Source organism: Notolepis coatsorum, assembly GCF_963971535.1.
Source record: "Notolepis coatsorum genome assembly, chromosome: 3".
Classification (NCBI taxonomy): Eukaryota; Metazoa; Chordata; class Actinopteri; order Aulopiformes; family Paralepididae; genus Notolepis; species Notolepis coatsorum.
This window is the reverse complement of record NC_140167.1, coordinates 64,069,046-64,092,074: the sequence shown is the minus strand read 5'-3', so window position 1 is coordinate 64,092,074 and position 23,029 is coordinate 64,069,046. Positions and strand designations below refer to the sequence as shown.

Below are 23,029 nucleotides of genomic sequence, written 5' to 3'. Positions count from 1 at the left end.
CAGGCCAGCCTGGCCGCGCAGATTCTCACTGGGAGAGTGTAACGTGTGGGAGGCCGCACTACCTCTCTCCAGATCCTACCCTCGAGCTGGATTCGAACACGCGAACCCAGTGTCTCCAGCGTTGGTGACGAACGCAATCTCCGCTACGGGATGATGTTACCTTTAGTGACCTCCGTGTTCACTTTGAAGTCATCTGGTGTTAGGACGTAGTTGATCCACGAGGTGAATCCCCTCTCCTGCTTTTCGATCCACCTCTCGTCGTAAAACATGTTCTTGGCCGCAAACGGCATCGGGTGTCTCGGTATGGCTGCAGGAAACACCAGCGGTCAGTCACACAAACACAAAAATCACATATCCAGCAAACAAAAAAACACCTTATTACACACCAGAATAGGGGGAAACAGGCGTGTTGGCCCATGTAAGAATACCTGTCTGTGATGGTCTGATAAAGGACAGTTTAGATTGTGCCACCGCGACAACTTTCGCAGTCTTCACAGAGGACGCGCCGAGCGGTCTCAGGGACGGCGGCCCTTTGGGGAGAACAGGACGTGTTAGGGAACAGAATAGTCTCATCCTCAACATTTGCAATTACCAGCCATATCTACAGTGTGATCAAATAATACCTTGACATTTAGAATTTTAGCTGACCATATTTCTCCCCCCTCCAGACACTTTTTAGGAAGCTGTTGTGGTTAAAACTAGTATGGAATACAAACACGCAAACAAACTATTTTCTGGGAGACTGAAGGTCAAGTGTAGAAATCCCCACTCCAGCACAACACGGGTCTGGTGAACAAAACATTTAAAATGTCAAGAAATCCTTGACATCCTTTTAACGAGTCGAAGGTAAAGATTTATTACCTTTGAAAAATAAAAGCAGATCCAGTCGGGTTTGAGTATGCTGTGTATCTTTGCCTTGCATAGTGTTGGGGAGTGGTTACTGGTTAACTATAGTTACTTGCTGCCTTGCTGAAGGAAAGATTCTAAACATTCTGTGAAAGGTTGGTGAAACTAGACCCCAGGTGAGAAATAGTACCTACACTCGTAATTTGTTATTACATTAGCTCATATTACACAGAATAACATTTCATTTTTATAATTCAGAAGTATGATATTTAGACGCTCAGTCATCAAAATAAATGGAAGTGAATGAGGAGCCTCGACACCTGGTGTTAACAGCAGATGACAGGGACAGCAGTGGAGGCTAGATGACTTTAGCTCAGGGGTCTCAAACTCACTGGATGATATTTTGCGGCCCCCTACTTGACATCAAAGTTTAGTCTTAGTGCGGCCAGCACACAACTTTTTGCGGCGTCATTGTGCGAGTTGGATGTTTTATTTATTTTATCAATTTGTAGGCTACCATTGCGCAGGCTCATGACAGCAACATTACGTTAGTGACTTGGTTGAAACGTGATTCCGGAGTGATACCAAGTGGAAGAAAAATATATCCAGTGCGTATGGCAGGCATCGTCGAAATTCTCCGCTATCTCCTCTGCAAGCAGTGCTCTGCCTGTCCGGCTGCACTACTGTCTGTGTCTGTCTACTCTGGTCCAATCACATTCAGCGTCCCGTCAGCGTTTCCCCCCCCCACCCAGTCTGCGAATCAGAGACAGAGTAGGGCGGGTCTTCACGGAATGAGTGTCGTCTCTTTCAACGGGTCCCAGTCAGAGCGAGGGTTGACAGCGCATCTACAGGTAGTCTAATCTGCTAGTAACCTCGTTCCCAGTTTTATCCCCGTGAGATAAATGTACTAGTAGCCTAGTTTCGCCAGCAGGCAGTTAGTAGAAAAATGTGGCATGTTCAAAGATGGCCAGTAAAAGAAAAGTCGACAGCGAAAATCGCTGCAATTCAAATGTGAATGGACTGAAAAATATGCGTGCATCCTCCCAGCACCAAACCAATGTACCTAATTATGCCAAGAAACGGTAGCTCTTGTAAAGAGTAGCAATTTAAAACGCCACTACGAAACAACAGTTATTTTGATGCAACCTTTCTTCAAAATTCAGTGCTAAGAACCACAAAAATAAATGGAATGAAATCATATCAAGCTGCAAGCAGAATTATTGTTAAAGCTATGTCACAACGAGAAAAAGCAACCAAGTCCTCACTCAGTGGCATGGGTGTTGGCTAAACACAAGAAGCCATTCTCTGATGCATAAATAATAAAATAATGTATGACTGAAGTGATGGAGACCATGTTTGATGGCAAACAAAAGCAAATCCTCCTCAGATAGCACAGCAACCAGAATAACTGAAATACTGGCTGATGATTTGATTAAACAGCTTTGTGATAGAATTAAAAAAAAAATGCACAGTGCATTTCCATAGCTGTGGATGAGTCCACTGACACCACTGAGAATGCTCAGTTGCTGGTGTTTGTGAGGTTTTAGTGAGTTTGTGAGAAGATTGGATCAGTTGTACTTTTTTTTTGGAATACTTGAAACCCTTTTTTTGTGGAATATTTGATGCGGCCCAGCCTCACCCAGACTCTACCTCCAGCGGCCCCCAGGTAAATTGAGTTTGAATTGAGACCCCTGCTTTAGATGGTATTTTTAGTTCTACTAAAGTGAAATATCCCTCATACCTCGTGCTGTGGGCTTAGAGCTCAGTGGTTTAGCTTGGGCAGGGGCCACAGACCTCGTAGTCTTGATAGATGATGCAGAACGCACCGAGCCTGAGAAAACACAGAGGACAAAGTTAATATAAGCAATCAAGGATCAAAGCGTTCTAAAATGATGCTATGGCCATGATTGCCATCTTTCAATGGGAGCATATTGTGATGAAATTACGATACACAATTCTGTTTAAATTGATAATAAGCAGCACATATTAACTAAAGTTTCTCTGAAAATGTGATTTGTGTTTTGGTTTGATATCATGCTTGACCTCACCATGCAGTAATGAATCCTTTCATCTCCTTAATACAATCAACAAAAAGGTAAAATCTGTAATGTCATCCAACCCGCACATCAAATGTAAACAAAGTGCTATAAAAAAGCAGGGCTCTTTTGCCCTAGAGGTCGCCATTTGACAGCATTACAGTCCAACCACAGAATGACAATATACCCAAGTCATTCTGACTAAAGATGCAGCATATAAAATGTCATCACATTTCATTCACTTCCTATAATTCAAGCTCAGCAGTCTAAAACAAATCTGAGTCATGTAACGCCATAAGTCCCAGTTTGGGGGCTGCAACGAGAATGATTTCTGGGAAGAATTCGCCAAGATTTATATATATAAAAAAAAGGGAGATTAAATCTGAAATGCCAAGAAAATACACTCGAACATTAGATACTGCTTTCAATGGGTCACTAGTCACCACTGAAGATATTTAGAAAATAAGACCATATGTAAAATCTGGAGAAACTCTCCAAGGCCTCTTGAAAACAGCAAACGTAGCCTACTTCACATGTCCTCACCTGCTGCTCTTGGCGGTTGCTTCTGTGACACCGTGACACTTCTCCGCTTCTCTTGCACCGATCTCTTGGACTCCCTCACTACAGCCGCCACGCGGCTCCTTTTAACCCGCTCCGTATTCTCCACCCCCTCAGTTCTCCGCAAAAACTCTCCACTCTTCCTCTTCTTTCCCTTTGCTGCCAGGTCAAGCTCGGTCCGGGTGTAGACGGGGAACTCCAGGTCAGAGTGGACGGGCAGGGGCATCGATGCGACCGACTGTTGAATGGACGCCAGAGATGGCCGGTTCATGTCAAAGCTCGGCGGGTGTTCGTAAAGAAAAGGGGGGGGCGGGACTGGAGACGGAGGAGAGGAGATGGTGAGGGTAACCGGAGGAGGGCCCGCCGGCAGATGAAAAGAGACTGGGAAGGCGTCTGGAGAAGGGACCGCGGGAGGAGAAGTGATAGGGAAGATGACGGGTGTAGGGAAGATGACGGGTGTGTGTGACGGGATGACTGTGTGCTGCTGTCTGACCTCCAACAAAGTGCTGGAGTTTTGGCGCCCTCCTAGGCTGCTGTCAGAGTCTATGACGGGGAGGCCTGGGCTGGACTCATACTGGCTGTTGCCATCAGACAGTTCAAGGGTCTTCTCCAGGAGCCTTCGCCTTGACCTCTTTATCCTCCTGCCACTGGGGCTATCCAGCTGGACGGGTACCGCTTGTGCCGGTGCTTTGCTCTTGGTCACCGTGGCCGTGGTGAAAGAAACCTTCTTAACCTGCAAGACGACATCATCAACCTCCGTCTGAGAAAGAATAACCTGGTGAACAACAGGCTTCTTACTGACAAAGAAAGTTAGTCTTGGCTCGTTGGACCCCGACTCCGCGGGACTGTCAGGCAGCACTTTGGGGACCGTTTCATCAGACCCACATGCAGATTCCAGTGAATCAGAAAGGTCGTAACTAGAGTATGCATTCGGTGAACTTGTCAGATCGGAGCCAATGAGGTCCAATGCATCTCTGACGGACAGAGTGGATGCTCCAAGCAACGCTCTGTCGCTCCCCTCCTCGGGCGCAGAGTGTCCAGGGACAGGCGCTGGGCTATCGATGTGAGGCATGAGGCTCCTAAGCCTCTCTGGCGTGCCAATAGGAGACAGTGTCCTGTTTAGCACTCTGGAAAGATCTCTGTGTTCTGGCATGCTCGCTAAGACACGAGAACCGGCTGATGTGTGAGCAGGGTCCATGACCCTCACAGCTGGTACCAGCAGAAACAGAGGAGAGTTCTTCTGAACATTCGGTATGTTCTCAGAGACGCCCCAGTCTGACAGACTGTTATTGGGTTTAGAGACCCTATGCTGATCTTTAACAGGGCTAGACTTGGAAAGGAAACGCTCTCGCACCGCCGTGGCATCATTGAGCTGAGCGAGCGGGCTCCGAGGCTTCTCTCGCTTGTATTGGGGCGTTCGGGACACTTGGAAGGTCTTATTGGCCGCAATCTTCAGCGAGGGTCCCGTTTTCTTGCCCCTCTGTGTAGCTGATGGTTCTTCAGCCCTCTTGTTCTTGATCGAGTCCCATACGCTTTTCTGAAACACCAAAAATGAAATATGAGGGACAGGGATATATAGTGATGGAAAATGCTTGTCCAGTGTTTACTTTGTCGTGGTGATGTCTTATTGTCCTGTGTGTTTACTACTGTGACTACATGTAAATAGGGTGAGTACTTCACACACCATTCTCCTGCTTCTATGTTTTTCCACAATGCAGTTTTGGCTTGGGAGGGATAATGCATGATTTTGAAGCAATAAAAGAATCCTGGATTATGTGTTTGCATGTCACCAGTTGAACAACATAAATGGATACAAACCTTTCTCTTTTTCGGTGCCTCCGACCTGCCAAGCAAAACAGCCTGATGTTTGAGGATGCCATTTACACTGAAGATGATCAGTTCTCGAATGCCGCCCTCCTCTGTTGGGGTCCAAGTTATTGTCAGACTGAAGAAACCGTCAGGCTGAAAAAATAAAGCATAGATTCAGAATAGGTCAGGTGTGGAGCAACTGCATATTCGACCCCAGTCAGTGTGAATGTTTTTCCAATTTAAAACTCAAATAAATATTGCATTTCATTATTCTGGGGAAATATACAGTATGCTCACATGACGCCTGGACAAGTCAGGTTTCTATGAGCTACTCTCTCTCCCAAAGCCAGAAACCAGAGAAGTAAAAATCAAACCTCTGATGTCATCAAGTACTGTCTGGAGCTGTGCCATTGACAATGCATGGGAGACTGATTGTGTGGACCCACAAAATGTATTTTTTTTCTATATCCACGAGCTTTATTTTATAGTAGTCGTCTCTGAAACTGAAAATGTACCCGTGTAATGTAATGTAACATTATGAACATTCCACGGCTTGCTCCGTGTCACCTCCTATAAAATATTTCACCAATTCATTGTCTAACTCAGTGGTTCTCAACCTGTGGTACTTGGGCCCCCTGCTGGTGGTACTTGAAATATATATATTCAAATTGTTTTTTAATATAATTTTTTTGTTGTCCGCAGTCATGTCACTGAACTTAGAAGCAGGCCAGGCCAGGGTTTCTAGTTGCGGCGGCGCAATAGTTAGATAACCTAAGTGGGGAACAACATGGAGATCACTGTGACAGAGAGTAATGGCGCAGTATAAACAGTCATAAATCTTTTATTAAACTTCAGCCCCAGATTTATATTTTTTTATAATGTCAGATAAAAAATGAAATACTCCCACTTTTCTGAAAAGAGTTGTTGTTAAATCTGACATTACAAAAAACAAAAAACCCATCCATATTTAAAATATTTCACCTTTTGTGTGTTTATTTTACAATAATTTGTGATGCCCATCACAAACACTGGCATTTAACTAGATCAGTGCCGGCCATTTAACATTGAAAACCCTGTTGAGTGCCAGCATCCACTTCAATGATAGCGTTAAAAACGCATAATCTATGTTTTAAATTATGGCTATGTGTCTAATCTGCCCGTTGCTTATCAATGACTTGTTTGCAGTCAACATTGTCTAAACGGATTTTATTTTATTTAAATAATCGGTTCATATCCTTTTTATAGCATTTCCAAAATCTCCGGAAAATAGAAAGATTCCCCCATAAACTGCATTTATTGGAATATTCTCGAATACACTAGACACACGTTGTCATTTGTCGGCCTATTTATGAATCGTTTTCAAATAAACGCTAGATTATCGATAGTATATGTGTATTTATGCACGCTATAGAAGCAGGCTGAAAAATCTATTCTCTCATTTCCTCAACATCACACACACACGGCACATGCTGATATCTCAGTGAATACAGCTCTGATTATCCTAAAACTGGTAACATAGACTCCTTACCTTAGATCAGATGTTCTCCAAAAAGATTATTCCAATTACTGATCGCCATTCCAAATATCGCTCGCGTTTATTGATTGATTATTGGCTGCTGTAAATATATATTCCACGCTGCTTTCCAACTCGCGATCACACTCATCATCAGATCCCTCGCCACTGCCAGCATAATGTAGCCAGTTGGCTCCCCCCACAGGGATCCAGCAGTATAATCGAATGGCCTGCAGTTACACAGGGATAAACGATAGGGAGCGGTATTTTCCCATCTGAGCTCCTAGAGGGTCTGCTGTACCAACGGGAGACTTGGTTGATGAAATATGAATTCAGATCACTATTAAAAAAAAAATACAACAATTCGCATCGTCGGCAGTCAACAGGGGGCATGATAAGACGACAATACACGTCGCTGGCACTCAAAAGTGTTAAGGAGAGAGAGAGAGAATGTTTGAATTAAGTACATTTGCTGAAATACAGTTGTTCTTAATTATCTCACTTGCTATGTGAGAATGTTAGTCATTATGTTCTCAATGCCCCTTGGTGTGGAAGATCTTGCTAGTTCTAGTGCTACCCCTTTGTACATTGTGGCTGTGTCTGACAAAAGTTAACAATAATGTTAATATGAATACATTTGCCTCCTGCGTGAACTGTGCATAGCTGAATAGACTGTATTTTATTTTTTATCCGCTTTTTCTATATTTTCTCCCATCCCAATTTCGTATCATCCAATTCAACCCTCCCCTGTCACGAACGCCGTTTCTTGCCTCCCACAAGCCGGCTGCAATGTGGACTAAGTCATACATAGCACAAGTCCCCTCCGGTACTTGAGGTAACAGCAGTCGCATCTTTTCACCTGCGCAGCTCGATCTCTCAGTGGCGAGGAGTAACGCGTGGGAGGCTCACGCTGCCCCCGACACTTCCTGATTCTACTGCGCAGGCGCACCAACCGACCTGTAGGAGTCGCTGTCCACAACGCCCGATCCCCACCCATCAGTTTCCCACCCCCTAATACGGCCAATGTGTATTAGTATGAACGACCAGCTAAACTGAAAGCAATGTGGAGCGCTGGGCTCGAACAGGCAAGCCCAGCGTCTCAGTCATTCGAGGCGAGCGCCTTGCCCACTACACCACGTAGCCGCCCCCTGAATAGACTGTATTTTAACGTCATGGGTAAAACAGAGTCCATTCTCTTCAGCTCAAAAATCAAACTCAGCAAGACCGACGGCTTCTCAGTCAGTGGGTGACAATATTGTCACAAGGAAAGATCAAATTACATACAAGGGTACTACGACTATGCTTGCACCTCATGGTACCAACTCAAAAGGCGCTAAAAACTAAATTACAAACATCACAAAACAAACTGGTCAGACTACTGCTTGACCTTACTACTAGAACGGTTCACCCCTGCCCACAACCTAGGATGGCTTAGAGTAGACAACAGACAGAGTACAGGAACTTGCAATGGCCTGGTCTACAAGATACACTACTAAGGTACCCATGTACATGTCAAAATACTTCCCAAAGGTCAGTGAATACCACAAACACAACACCAGAGCGAGCTCCACAAATCATGTTAAACCCAGATGCGGCTCAAACAAGGGACTAAACACGTTTCGCAACTATGCAACAACAATGTGGAACGCCCTACCCACAGCTGTAAAGGAATGTGATTCACTACCCACCTTCAAAACCTCTAAAAGAGCACCTACGGGAGACTGCAATTCGAAACTGGCCCCTGTAAATGTCCAAACCAAACCCCCTCCAATGTACAGTTCAACCCCCCCCCCCCCCCCCACACCTACCCAACCTCCTCCAATGTAGTTCCTTCCCCCTCAAATGTATACTCTCTTTCTTAAACTCTTTTTGTATCAAACAGTACTGTATTTGTAGATCTGGTGACTGGTATGTCATAAATGTATCATAGATGTAGCAGTACTGTCTATCAGTATGTCATATATGTTATGATGATGAATTGAAAATGGGGGACCCTGATGTAAACAAGACGAAAGTATCTCTGGTCTGCATCCCCCTTAACAATTGTGTGTATTGAGCTGTACTGTATTGTACCCATTCTGCAATCTGTTAATAAACATTTTCAATCAATCCAATCAATCAGTCATATGGTGGTACTTGGAGAGCCAGCTACGTTCTCAGGTGGTACTTGGTGTAAAAAAGGTTGAGAACCACAACTTATATGAAGCAGCTTCAGACTAGTAACGAGTTGGTAATTGTCAGTCACTAATATTTGTGTACAGTATTGATTGATTGAAAACTTTATTAACAGATAGCAGAATGGGTACAGTACAGCTCAATACACACAATTGTTAAGGGGATGCAGACCAGAGATACTTTAGTCTTGTTTACATCAGGGTCCCCCATTTTCAATATATGACATACAGATAGACAGTATTGCTACATACATTTATGACATACCAGATTTGCAAATACAGTACTGTTTGTGATACAAAAAGAGTCCAGAAAAGAGAGTACCGGTATATACATTTGACGTAGAAACTGTACATTGTACAGTACACCAGAGGAATACATAATGTTTGTTGGGCGAAGTTCCCATTTTAACGTTAGCTTAGTTTAACATGCAACTCGTTTACCTGAATTGTAAATGTGATCTGGTCGGCAGAGAACCCCTTTGACGACGGGATCTTCAACACGGTCACCTCCGCCTCTCCATCGTTGGGGTTCTCGAGACGCAGGAGGGCAGCTTTCGAGGTGCCCGGCTTCACGGATCCAAACGATACAAACGGAGCTTTAGAAAACTCAACCAAACTCAAAACTGGAACATCATTTTCCTTGTCGTTTTCGTTTCTCCTGGTTGGGCTGTATTCCAGGATTCCCCTCCTCCGCGTTGAAGTAGCAGTGTGTGCCATTTTAAATTAGGACAATACATCTAAATACATCTAACCGACACTAGAAAACACGTTCTTCTCAACAACAGAAACACTCGGTTTAAAAAATTCGGATCTCGGATGCGTTGTGTAGTTGGCCAATGGTGAGCAAGGGATTTGTGAAGCCGCGCCATATATACAACGCTCAGCCTATCAGAGACGCCAGCGTTTTTAAACTGCAATAAGCCATGCCCTTTCATTCTCGGCATTCATTACAGCTCCATGAAACTATGTGAAAACATAGTGTAATAAATACGTGAGTTATACAAGTAGCAGGAGAAACTGCTATTTAGCAGGGAAACTGCTATTTGTCCAAATGCCTGAAATAACCAACTGTATAACCGTTCCTAATTTATGCAAATGTCATGTCGTCAGCTTGTGACTGCAACTTGTTCCTGTTTGCGGACGACTCAGCCCTGCTGGTCTCTGACAAGAACAAGTTACAGGTTGAAAAAACCCTCAGCTCGGAACTAGGCAGAATCTGCATATGGCTCGCTGATAACAAACTATCATTACACATGGGCAAAACAGAGTCCATTCTCTTCGGTTCAAATAACAAACTCAGCAAGACCGACGGCTTCTCAGTTACAGTGGGTGACAATATTGTCACAAGGAAAGATGAAATTACCTACCTGGGTTCCATCCTAGAGGCTAATCTCTCCTGTGACAAAATGGCATCCAATGTAATAAAAAAAGTCAACCAACGAACTCGATTCTTGTACCGGATCTCCTCTCTGGTAAACAAGAATACCCTGAAGACTCTGGCAGGAGCACTCATTCAGGGGTACTACGACTATGCTTGCACCTCATGGTACCAAAGCACCTCAAAGGCGCTAAAAACAAAATTACAAACATCTCAAAACAAACTGGTCAGACTACTGCTTGACCTTACTCCTAGAACCCACCTCACCCCTGCCCACTTTGACAACCTAGGATGGCTTAGAGTAGACGACAGAGTACAACAACTTGCAATGGGCCTGGTCTACAAGATACACTACACGACCAAGGTACCCATGTACATGTCAAAATACTTCCCAAAGGTCAGTGAATACCACGATCACAACACCAGAGGGAGCTCCACAAATCATGTTAAACCCAGATTCGGCTCAAATAAGGGACTAAACACGTTTCGCAATTATGCCACATCAATGTGGAACGCCCTACCCAAAGCTGTAAAGGAATGTGGATCACTACCCACTTTCAAAACCTCTCTCAAGGGACACCTACGGGAGACTGCAATTCAACACTGGCCCCTGTAAATATCCTAACCCAACCCCCTCCAATGTACAGTAATTTACCTAGTATGGTTGTCAATAGTCCAATGTACAATTTTGTTTGTTTGTACAGTGTCTCCTCCCCCCCCCCCTCAATGTACAGTTTTACTTGTTTATACAGTGTGCCCCCCCCCCCCTCCAATGTAAATTACCCAGTATGGTTGTCAATATCCCAATGTACCCAACCCCCCCCACCCAACCTCCTCCAATGTACAGTTTCTACGTCAAATGTATATACTCCCCTTTCTTGACTCCTTCTGTATCACAAACAGTACTGTATTTGCAAATCTGGTATGTCATAAATGTATAGATGTAGCAGTACTGACTATCTGTATGTCATGTATGTCATATATGTCCTGATGAATTGAAAATGGGGGACCCTGATGTAAACAAGACGAAAGTCTTTCTCTGGTCTGCATCCCCTTAACAATTGTGTGTATTGAGCTGTACTGTATTGTACCCATTCTGCAATCTGTTAATAAAGTTTTCAATCAATCAATCAATCAAACCGATTTACAAGGAATACCACTTTATTACATCAAGGTCCTATGCTAAATAATGATATGAGCTATTAATTAAAACCTATGAGCCATGAAGCCGATACGCATTTCCCTTCTGTGACATGCAGGGTTTAACAGAACCAGAGAATGCAGCAGGTATAGACCGACGTCCCCTAGGTAAATTATATCACCTCTATGTTAATCACTCTATACATTACAGCGCTATCACATATATAGGTAAACCCTTCACCTCTAGGTAGAGCACATCTCACAGCACACTTTTATATGGGCAACAACCCTTAGTTTGAACGAGGTACGGTACATACACAATGCACAACAATAGTCACACACACACTTTATCCGACCAGCTCTGGTCCTTGTGAATATCTAGGGCATCGCCTACCGCTATCAGCCCACATTCTCGCTGTAAATCCTCCGTCACCTCTCTCGCTTGGTACGGCCTCACGTCCAATAAGACACTGTATTACAACACCTAAGTAATTCATACAGGTACTAGGGGTCTCTAATTGGGGGGACTAATCGGACCCCGTAAAGGTCGTCTGCAAACGTAACTCAGTCACCCTCTATATGTGAGGCACGCAATTATGAACATGCATATGTCACAAGTAACCCACGTCAAAACACCCTCTTTAAGAGGCACGGCACGTTATACAAAGGAGATGCCTAATCACACACACGGCCCGCTAATCACACTCTCAAATAGGCACTGATAGATAATGGATCAATTGTACACACTAATTATAGCAGACCCCCCAGGTCCGAATTACCCCTCCCTCTTGGTTCCCCTGTTCCCCTTCAATTGGTCACACAATATCTATACAACATATACCAGCCTGGTCTATATAATAAATAGGGCATATAAAAGGACTAGTCGAATATGCAGGTTAATTAAGGGCACGATATCATACAGATAAGGTAACTAGAAAATACACAATATCCCATATACAATATATATATATATATACAGTAGGCCTACACAGTTATAAAAATAGACTGTGATACAAAATCCTATACTAAGTGCAAATGTGGGTAACAGTGGACTTAACTCGCCGCACGGCGCGACCCCCCCCCCCCCCCCCCCCCCCCCCGAGGGTCGACGCTTTGGACCCCGTCCAACTCTCCGGACGAATGTTCCGGCACACGGTGGTCCTCCAGGATACAGTTGGGTTTGTCACCTGGTAACGTACTCGGTGTCCGCGAGGACGAGCCAAGTATAAAGTCTTTTGGGAGCTATGTAACTCAGACCCTCTATGTCCCGTCCCTACCTATCTCCAGGAGGGTAAGCCTCCCCTCCTCTCGCTACCGGGAACTATGGACGGCTATCTAACTTCTCTTCATCGCCGGCGGATAACTCTCCACGATCGACCCCACCCCCCGGGCCCTACCAGAGTCTGGTTACTGCTTGCGTGCTCCAACCCCGATCTCTGAGTCCCACTGGCTTATCAAACAGTCTCAGCGTCTCACCCCCCCACACAATCAGCAACACCTGCGTTCAATAATGAAGCCACTTGAGTCCCTGCTCCTGACGTCATCACTTCGGTCCATTTACATCACAATAGCAAGACATGCTCCACCCTCTCCATCCTCCTTTTAATTGATTCATTTGATAAATTCTGACAGGACAAAATCCATAATCAAATCCTTAATGTTATTTATTTATTTTATAGTAACAAAAGCAAAGGACTGGACACGGACAAGTTAAACAGCAATCAATTAATTTAATATAACAGTCCGGTTCTGTGTTTGTTTGTGTCTGTAGATTGTTGGTGAACAACTAACTTTAAGTTAGTTTAACTTGTCCGTGTCCAGTCCTTTCGATTAGCCCCACCGTTCATTGTAAACAATGATGCATGTAGTTACTGTGTGTTGTTGTAGCCAGGGGCGTAGCTGTAGATTATGGGCCCCATGAAAGAATGTATTTGTAGGTCCCTATGAATGCGAGCACGCGTAAGCGCACGAGCGGAAAAATTTTTGGCCATTTATTTATTGATGAAAACGCATAATATGGTTTTTACCTATACATTCGGATCAGCAGTTCAGCACCTGCACTGTTGGTGGGTGAGCCTAGTAAAGGATGTCGCTTTGCGTTCATCTTCAATGAATGGACCAATGCAATAGTCTACCAAAGCCCCCCCTCTCTCTATATATATCTCACACACACACACACACACACACTTCAGAAACAAACATAGTATCAATGAGAGCATCAATAATACACCTGAGCGATGTCTAGTAAAAAAAAAAAAAAAAAAACCAGTGCTGGGCCCTTGGAATCATCCTAAGCTCCCCCCCCCCAGCTACGCCCCTGGTTGTAGCCACCGGTTAATTCGCGAATTTTTATTGGTTTGTCATGACAAACCAATTACATAATCCAACATATGTGTAAAGAAACAACATATTCCAGTTAACGGTATATTTTTTTAATGATTCGTTACGGCAAAATCAATACTTCCATTTGTATAAATTGCGTTAAGCGGAGCTGAGTATTCCTGCCTGGCTGAAGGGCTTGTAGCGGCGCATGCGCGCGCTCGGCCAATCAGAGCGCAAAACGGGAACACGGAAACACAACTGCGTTGCGGAAAGCATACACGCGGAGGTGACACATTTGGGGGCATGGTCAGTGGCGGAGGGGTGCTACACAGTGTATGGTCGCGGCGGGTGGGGGGGTCAGTTGTGCAAGTCAATTTTGGTTGTTTCTATATACAATTCACTTATGACAAATCATAATACCGCGCGAGTCTCGGAACGTGCGTACTGCGTAGTATGTGTGTGTGAGAGAGAGAAATTGCCTTCATGTTCGCCACCTACTGCCACCTACTGCTTTGGCAGTGTACTACATCACTGTGCCCAGGTGACAAAAACGAAAGTGTGACTCGAGGCTGCCACGTTGCGGCGAAACTCATCTGACAATGAAACGAAAATGAAACGAAAGGTGTAACCACCGCCTCAGTCACACAGACACATCGTTCACAGTTTCACACCAAACTGGGGAGGGGTGCTATGTAGCCTATTTGAGCACACCTGAAGACTGGGCTGTTGTTGATATGCAAAGACAGCTGTGGTCGGTATAGTACTTAGCGCCGGGTGCAGGGGACAATAACTGCATTCTGAAAACATGCCGGGGACATGTCCCCGGTGTCCCCCCCCCATAGTTACGCCCCTGTACGGTGGGGAGGAATGTATATGAGAAATGACGTAAACTCCATGATCAAAACTGCTAAAAAAAATCATCAATGACAAAACTGAGGAAAACAAAACGTGAACTTTGGAAATTACTCAATAATCAACTAGGCTGCAGTAAAAAACTTAAAACCAGGTTCTCAAACATAAACATAAAGATGGACAACACGCTCATCACAGACAAGCTGGATGTAGCCAATTACTTAAACACTTTCTTCACAAACATAGCCACAACACTGGTAAACAAACTACCCTCCCACTCAATGCATTATGGGGTAGAACACATAGTAGCATACTACAAGAACCTAGGCGTCCACAAAGACGACTTCAAACTGGAAATGGTAAATACAGATGAGGTACTCAAAAAACTGAGCGCCCTCCAACCGAACAAGGCCACTGGCCATGACAACATCCCCTCCAAATTCCTCAGAGACTCAGCAGCCGCCATCACTCCAGTCATCACACACATAATAAACCTCTCCATAAAACAGGGACACGTCCACAAGGACTTCAAAATTGCGAGAGTAACACCCCTGCACAAAAAGGGCAGCAAATTAGACCCAGGCAACTACCGCCCTGTTTCTATCCTTACATCCATCTCGAAAGTCATGGAAAAAATAGTATACGAACAGGTCGAAAAGTACCTTGCGGAAAAAAAAATCGAATCTACGAATTCCAATCTGGCTTCAGAACATCCCACTCCACTGACACATGCCTTCTCTATTTGAACGACCACATCAAACAAGAGGTGGACGCGGGCAAATACTGCGGCATGGTCATGCTGGACCTACAAAAGGCCTTCGACACTGTCAATCACTCCATTCTGATTGACAAGCTAAAAGCAATTGGTTTTGATAGTCTATCAGTGAGCTGGATGCAATCCTACCTGGAGGGGAGAGAACAGATGGTGGAGGTAAACGGTACCCAGCTGTGGTGTTCCACAAGGAAGCATACTAGGACCGCTACTGTTCCTAATTTATGCAAATTACATGTTGTCAGCTTGTGACTGCAACTTGTTCCTGTTCGCGGACGACTCAGCCCTGCTGGTCTCTGACAAGAACAAGTTACAGGTTGAAAAAACCCTCAGCTCGGAACTAGGCAAAATCTGCACCTGGCTCGCTGACAACAAACTATCATTACACCTGCGCAAAACAGAGTCCATTCTCTTCGGTTCAAATAACAAACTCAGCAAGGCCGACGGCTTCTCAGTTACAGTGGGTGACAATATTGTCACAAGGAAAGATGAAATTACATACCTGGGTTCCATCCTAGAGGCAAATCTTTCCTGTGACAAAATGGCATCCAATGTAATAAAAAAAAGTCAACCAACGAACTAGATTCTTGTACCGGATCTTGTCTCTGGTAAACAAGAATACCCTGAGGACTCTAGCAGGAGCACTCATTCAAGGGTACTACGACTATGCTGCTTGCACCTCATGGTACCAAAGCACATCAAAGGCGCTAAAAACAAAATTACAAACATCACAAAACAAACTGGTCAGACTACTGCTTGACCTTGACCCACTTTGACAACCTAGGATGGCTTAGAGTAGACGACAGAGTACAGCAACTTGCAATGGGCCTGGTCTACAAGATACACTACACCACTAAGATACCCATGTACATGTCGAAATACTTCCCAAAGGTCAGTGAATTCCATGACCACAACACCAGAGGGAGTTCCACAGATCATGTTCAACCCAGATTCGGCTCAAACAAGGGACTAAACACGTTTCGCAATTATGCCACAACAATGTGGAACGCCCTACCTAAAGCCGTAAAATAATGTGAATCCCTACCCTCCTTCAAAACCGCTCTCACCGCTTGCACCGGTGGCTGCAATTAGAAACTGGCCCCAGTAAATGTCCAAACCCCAACCCCCTCCAATGTACAGTTTCTTCCCCTTCAAATGTATATATATATTTTGTATGATCTCTTTCTCTTAAACAGTACTGTATATTTGTATGTCTTGTATGTCATAAATGTCTTTGACGAAACAGTACTGTATATCTGTATGTATGTAAATAATGTCTTGATGAATTGAAAATGGGGGACCCTGATGTAAACAAGACGAAAGTATTTTTCTGGTCTGGATCCCCTTAACAATTGTTTGTATTGAGCCGTACTGTATTGTACCACCCATTCTGCAATCTGTTAATAACGTAATTTCAATCAATCAATCAATCAATTTCTGAACAAATTGAAACTAATCTTGGCTGGTCTAACAGTGTTTTGTTTTGACCTAGTAGTAGCATAGGCCTATGAGCTTGCATGCTTTTGTTGTTTGTTGTTGCATAAATCCAAAGAAACTGCCATCACTGCCACCAGGACCCATGCCCCCCACAGTGTAGCCCAACTGAACACAATCCAATTGCTACGATCTATACAGGTCCATTAGTGAGTACCTTTTAAGTAACCAAATGTTGGAGTTGTGGTTTTTAAGGAAGGGAACTTTTTTTGTAGTAATATATTTTCTATTTTCCAAGATTGGGAGGAAAGGCAGAATACTTTGTTTAAAACCGAGCTGTAATTTGTATGTATGTAATCTGTATTTAGGTAATGGAATAGATGTAATAATGGAACACTGGCTGCAATAGTGATTTTGGTCTACTGTCTTATACACCCATGAGGGTGGTCCCAATTAACCGGACACACAAGCAGAAGGCGACGCATAATTTTTACTTCCGGTCGGGGGGTTTCAAAATAAAAGAGCGACGTCTAAAGCACCGGAAATACGTTTATTTTGTACATTATCTAACGTTAACACGAACCTAAACTAACTTTTCCCCCCGACCGGAAGTACAAATTATGCGTCGCCTTCTGCTTGTGTGTACGGTTAATTGATTGCTGTTTAACTTGTCCGTGTCCACTCCAGTCCTTTCGATTAGCCCCACCGTTCATTGTAAACAATGATGCATGTAATTATATTAACGTTACTGTGTTGTTGTAGCTATGTTAATAAATTCTGAATGGCATTAACGTTAGTTGGGTATGATTTGCATACAGGCCAAACAGGTCCACTGATGATGCGGTCTCCCAAGTACTGCACAGCACCCTCTCTCATCTAGACCGCCAGAAGGGGGACTATGTGAGACTGTTGTTCATTGACTACAGCTCAGCATTCAACACCATAGTCCCCACCAGACTGGTGGACAAGCTGATCGAGCTGGGTCTGAGCTCCGCTCTGAGTGCCTGGATACTGGACTTTCTGAGTGAGAGGCCCCAGGCGGTCAGGGTGGGGGGTCAGACCTCCAACACCATCACCCTGAGCATCGGGTCCCCCCAGGGCTGTGTTCTGAGCCCCCTGCTGTACTCACTACACACATGACTGTGTGGCCAAGTTCAGCTCCAACTCCATAGTGAAGTTTGCGGACGACACAGTGGTGGTGGGGCTGATCTCGGACAACGACGAGAAGGCCTACCAGGAGGAGGTTGAGGTACTGGAACGCTGGTCCCAGGACAACAGCCTGCTCCTGAACATTGGTAAAACCAAGGAGCTGATCGTGGATTTTAGGAGAAGACAGCAGGGGACACACACACCACTGAGGATAAACGGGGCTACCGTGGACAGGGTGAGCAGCTTCAAGTACCTGGGGGTCCACATCTCAGAGGATCTGACATGGACAACACACATAGTCTCAGTAGTAAAAAAAAAAGGTGAAGCAGCGCCTCTACCACCTGAGACAGTTAAGGAAGTTCAGAGTATCTGGGAAGATACTCCAGTCCTTCTACTCCGGAGCTGTAGAGAGCATCTTGACTGGAAACATCACTGCCTGGTATGGAAACAGCACGGCACAGGACAAGAAGGCCCTACAGAGAGTGGTACGCTCAGCCGAGCGTACCACGGGTATTGCACTACCACCCCTGCAGGTCCTATATAACAAGAGGTGCAAATCCAGAGCCTGCAGAATAATGAAAGACCCTCACCACCCCAACAACAGCCTGTTCAAACTGCTGCGATCAGGCAAACGCCTGCGAACACCAGCAACTAGGACAGAGAGACTTCGGCTCAGCTTCTTCCCCCAGGCCATTAGAACACACTGAACTCTCCACACACAAGCACACATGAGCACACATACAACACACACACTGTACACGCTCACACACTAGCAGCCACTTTAACATGAGCACACACACACTCATGCTGCACACGCTCACACTTATGGTCACTTTACAAAAGGAAAGGTCACTTTAAGAATAGTATAGTATAACTTGATGTAGCAGGGTGGATTATCCCTGCTTTATGGGAGTGGTTGTACACGGCCACCTGGTAGCGGGACGCAGCAGAGCTGAGTCTAGCTGGATCCCCGACTGTAGGCCAGGAATGTCGAAGTGGAGGTCGAGCAGCAGGAGCGGATGGGGCCTAGGATTCACTGACCTAGGGATGGTACTCTGGTCCTTCTTGCCCTCCAGGGCGATCAGCAGTAGCTCCCCACACACCCCCACTTCCCCCAATACTTCCTGCGCCCTCCCACACCTGATGGCAGTAAGATGGATAATGTTTTCGCTCCCCAAAGCAGTACCCTTCCTTAATGACCTGTAGAGACCTTTAACAATGAACTATAGGCAGGGGTGGGGAAAGGGTTAAATAATAATGAGCATTACCCGGGCAAAAAAAGGGTTAAGACAACAGATTCAGTAACAGAAACACACACAGTGCTCCCATTCAGTGTTTGTTTAGTGAAGGCTGATTCAAGTTACAATTAATTAATTACAGTCTGATTCAAGTTAATTACGCCTTGGGCACCTAGTGTTCTCGCTCTGTAACACAGACTAAAGTGCTTCCCACACTGGGCTAGACACAGTAACAACACCTTCCCTTTAAGGGCTTATATATATACTGTTCCGCTACTCCATAGGTGGGGAGAGAAGGGAGGAAGAAGGAAGGGATAAAGGGGTTACAGAATGGGAATTTTATAAAGGAACACACATATTATTACACTCAAAAGAAATTAACAGTGGGCCCACATTTAGCAAATAAAGTCCTATCTAAAGCCGGCTTGAAATAGTTGGGGCGCCCCTATACACTGCCCTCCAGCGTTCGTTCAAAGCACTGTTTATCTTCACTCTTACAGAGCCTGCGCCCCACAGTGGACTGTCTACCGAACACGTTTCAACACTCAGAACACCGCTGATACTTATCCAATATGACATGGCCCAATCTTAGCACCACTAGTCCGGATGCTAAGATGGCAGACGGAGATCCCGCGATAACAGCCAGCGGGGCGGAGTAGACGCTGGGGCAGGTGATGCTGGGCAACGGCTTGGAGAGGCTGGAGAAGCGTGCAGTGTAGTGGCGTCCTCTGCTGGGCTGGAGAGGTGGGCCGGCGCGCGTGCTAAACTGTGGTACTCGCCTAAACACAGCTAAACTGTGGGTCGTGTCGAACCCTCCTGCTATAACGCCTATAAACAGCTAACGCAAGGTGGCTAATGTCTACCACCTGCTCTTCGACGATGCTCGCCTGTTGATTCCTTCACAGTGTCTGATTGATTGAAATTGATTGAACACTTTATTAACAGATTGCAGAATGGGTACAATACAGTACAGCTCAATACACACAATTGTTAAGGGGATGCAGACCAGAGAAAGACTTTCGTCTTGTTTACATCAGGGTCCCCCATTTTCAATTCATCAGGACATATATGACATACATGACATACAGATAGTCAGTACTGCTACATCTATACATTTATGACATACCAGATTTGCAAATACAGTACTGTTTGTGATACAGAAGGAGTCAGGAAAAGGGAGTATATACATTTGACGTAGAAACTGTACATTGGAGGAGGTTGGGTGGGGGGGGGGTTGGGTACACTGGGATATTGACAACCATACTGGGTAATCTACATTGGAGGTGGGGGGGGGGGGGGGGGGCACACTGTATATACAAGCAAAACTGTACATTGAGGGGGGGGGGGGGGGACACTGTACAAACAAACAAAATTGTACATTGGACTATTGACAAAACCATACTAGGTAAATGACTGTACATTGGAGGGGGTTGGGTTAGGATATTTACAGGGGCCAGTGTTGAATTGCAGTCTCCCGTAGGTGTCCCTTGAGAGAGGTTTTGAAAGTGGGTAGTGATCCACATTCCTTTACAGCTTTGGGTAGGGCGTTCCACATTGATGTGGTATAATTGCGAAACGTGTTTAGTCCCTTATTTGAGCCGAATCTGGGTTTAACATGATTTGTGGAGCTCCCTCTGGTGTTGTGATCGTGGTATTCACTGACCTTTGGGAAGTATTTTGACATGTACATGGGTACCTTGGTCGTGTAGTGTATCTTGTAGACCAGGCCCATTGCAAGTTGCTGTACTCTGTCGTCTACTCTAAGCCATCCTAGGTTGTCAAAGTGGGCAGGGGTGAGGTGGGTTCTAGGAGTAAGGTCAAGCAGTAGTCTGACCAGTTTGTTTTGAGATGTTTGTAATTTTGTTTTTAGCGCCTTTGAGGTGCTTTGGTACCATGAGGTGCAAGCATAGTCGTAGTACCCCTGAATGAGTGCTCCTGCCAGAGTCTTCAGGGTATTCTTGTTTACCAGAGAGGAGATCCGGTACAAGAATCGAGTTCGTTGGTTGACTTTTTTTATTACATTGGATGCCATTTTGTCACAGGAGAGATTAGCCTCTAGGATGGAACCCAGGTAGGTAATTTCATCTTTCCTTGTGACAATATTGTCACCCACTGTAACTGAGAAGCCGTCGGTCTTGCTGAGTTTGTTATTTGAACCGAAGAGAATGGACTCTGTTTTGCCCATGTGTAATGATAGTTTGTTATCAGCGAGCCATATGCAGATTCTGCCTAGTTCCGAGCTGAGGGTTTTTTCAACCTGTAACTTGTTCTTGTCAGAGACCAGCAGGGCTGAGTCGTCCGCAAACAGGAACAAGTTGCAGTCACAAGCTGACGACATGTCATTTGCATAAATTAGGAACAGTAGCAGTCCTAGTATGCTTCCTTGTGGAACACCACAGCTCACTGTGAGGGGGGGGGATAGGGTACCGTTTACCTCCACCATCTGTTCCCTCCCCTCAAGGTAGGATTGCATCCAGCTCACTGATAGACTATCAAAACCAATTGCTTTTAGCTTGTCAATCAGAATGGAGTGATTGACCGTGTCAAAGGCCTTTTGTAGGTCCAGCATGACCATGCCGCAGTATTTGCCTGCGTCCACCTCTTGTTTGATGTGGTCATTCAAATAGAGAAGGCATGTGTCAGTGGAGTGGGATGTTCTGAAGCCAGATTGGAATTCGTAGATTAGATTTTTTTCCGCTAGGTACTTTACGACCTGTTCGTAGATTATTTTTTCCATGACTTTCGAGATGGAGGTGAGAATAGAAACAGGGCGGTAGTTGCCTCTGTAGTTGCCTCTGGCACATGAACCAAACGCTAAGCTACCGCAGATATTTCTAGGATAACCCGTTGTGTAACTGAGCTTATCCGGCGCATTAATCAAATGCTCAACTACCGCATGTATTTCTGGAATAACCCGTTTTGTAGCTGAGTCTGTTCCTCGCTCGCTCGTTCGCTGGTGCTCTCGTTGTAGACGTCCTCTCTCTTCTGTGTTCTGTGTAGAACGCCGAAGAGGAAGTTCCTCTCGGCTGCACTTGGCGTTGAACTCATTCTTCCTCGCCTGATGTTCTTCCTGCCCAGCGACCACCACCGCCCCCTGCCGGCACCTGTAGTCCTGTCTCGCTATGAAACGCCAATGTTTTGAAGAAGGAGAATCAAAGAGCAGCAAGTTAATAGTCAATGTCAGGGAGGGGTGATCAAAGAGAACCGCACGTTAATTGTCCATGTCCGGGTAGGTATGATCAAGAGCGGTCAACTGGTTACAACGTCCATGTGAACACAGGGAATGCAAAAGATTAACGTTAGACACCCTGAATAATAGCCAGACATATTCAGGTGGCTACATTGAGATTGTATAATATAGCATTGTATAGCAGTGTACATAAAGACCCAGTGCCTCATCCGTAGCTAACAGTGTATCACAGGACCTAGCATGTCCTACCATGCTCTGTAAAAACTCATGTACATATATATCGATATGTCCTACTTTGATTACTTGTATTATTGCACAATGTCGTTCTATTGGATTCTTATTATATTATTATTATTGTATTATGCACAATCGTTGCGGGCAAGACCCCCCGCATTTCATTGTATACTTGTATGCCGTGATAAATAAAACTCTTGACTTGACTTGACTTGATAGCATTGAATAGCATCAACGCTAGCTGGATTTGAAGGCGTATGCTATGGAAGTCCCCTGCGGCTCCACTTTGTTGAAATGTACATACTAGGGCTATAGGATAACCACCGGTTAATTCGCGATTTTATATTGGTTTGTCATGACAAACCAATTACATAATCCAACATA

The 23,029-nt window shown here is 44.9% G+C and overlaps 2 protein-coding genes across 2 annotated transcripts in view; one reads left to right on the top strand and one right to left on the bottom strand.

Moving 5' to 3' along the window:
* The window catches only part of aspm (assembly factor for spindle microtubules), a gene marked incomplete at its 5' end in the record, with an annotated part of 42,153 nt that extends 32,500 nt beyond the window's left edge, over nt 1–9,653 (bottom strand). Inside the window, 6 exons of the mRNA XM_084311230.1 lie at nt 161–307; nt 429–530; nt 2,588–2,677; nt 3,426–4,977; nt 5,259–5,402; nt 9,378–9,653. Coding sequence (XP_084167356.1) covers nt 161–307; nt 429–530; nt 2,588–2,677; nt 3,426–4,977; nt 5,259–5,402; nt 9,378–9,653 — 2,311 coding nt within the window. The remainder of the gene's footprint in view (nt 1–160; nt 308–428; nt 531–2,587; nt 2,678–3,425; nt 4,978–5,258; nt 5,403–9,377) is intronic.
* Nucleotides 9,654–12,594: 2,941 nt separating this feature from the next.
* Nucleotides 12,595–23,029, top strand: part of crb1 (crumbs cell polarity complex component 1) — a gene marked incomplete at both ends in the record, with an annotated part of 156,255 nt that continues 145,820 nt past the window's right edge. The window contains 2 exons of the mRNA XM_084311229.1: nt 12,595–12,627; nt 12,742–12,745. Of these exons, the coding sequence (XP_084167355.1) occupies nt 12,595–12,627; nt 12,742–12,745 (37 nt within the window). The remainder of the gene's footprint in view (nt 12,628–12,741; nt 12,746–23,029) is intronic.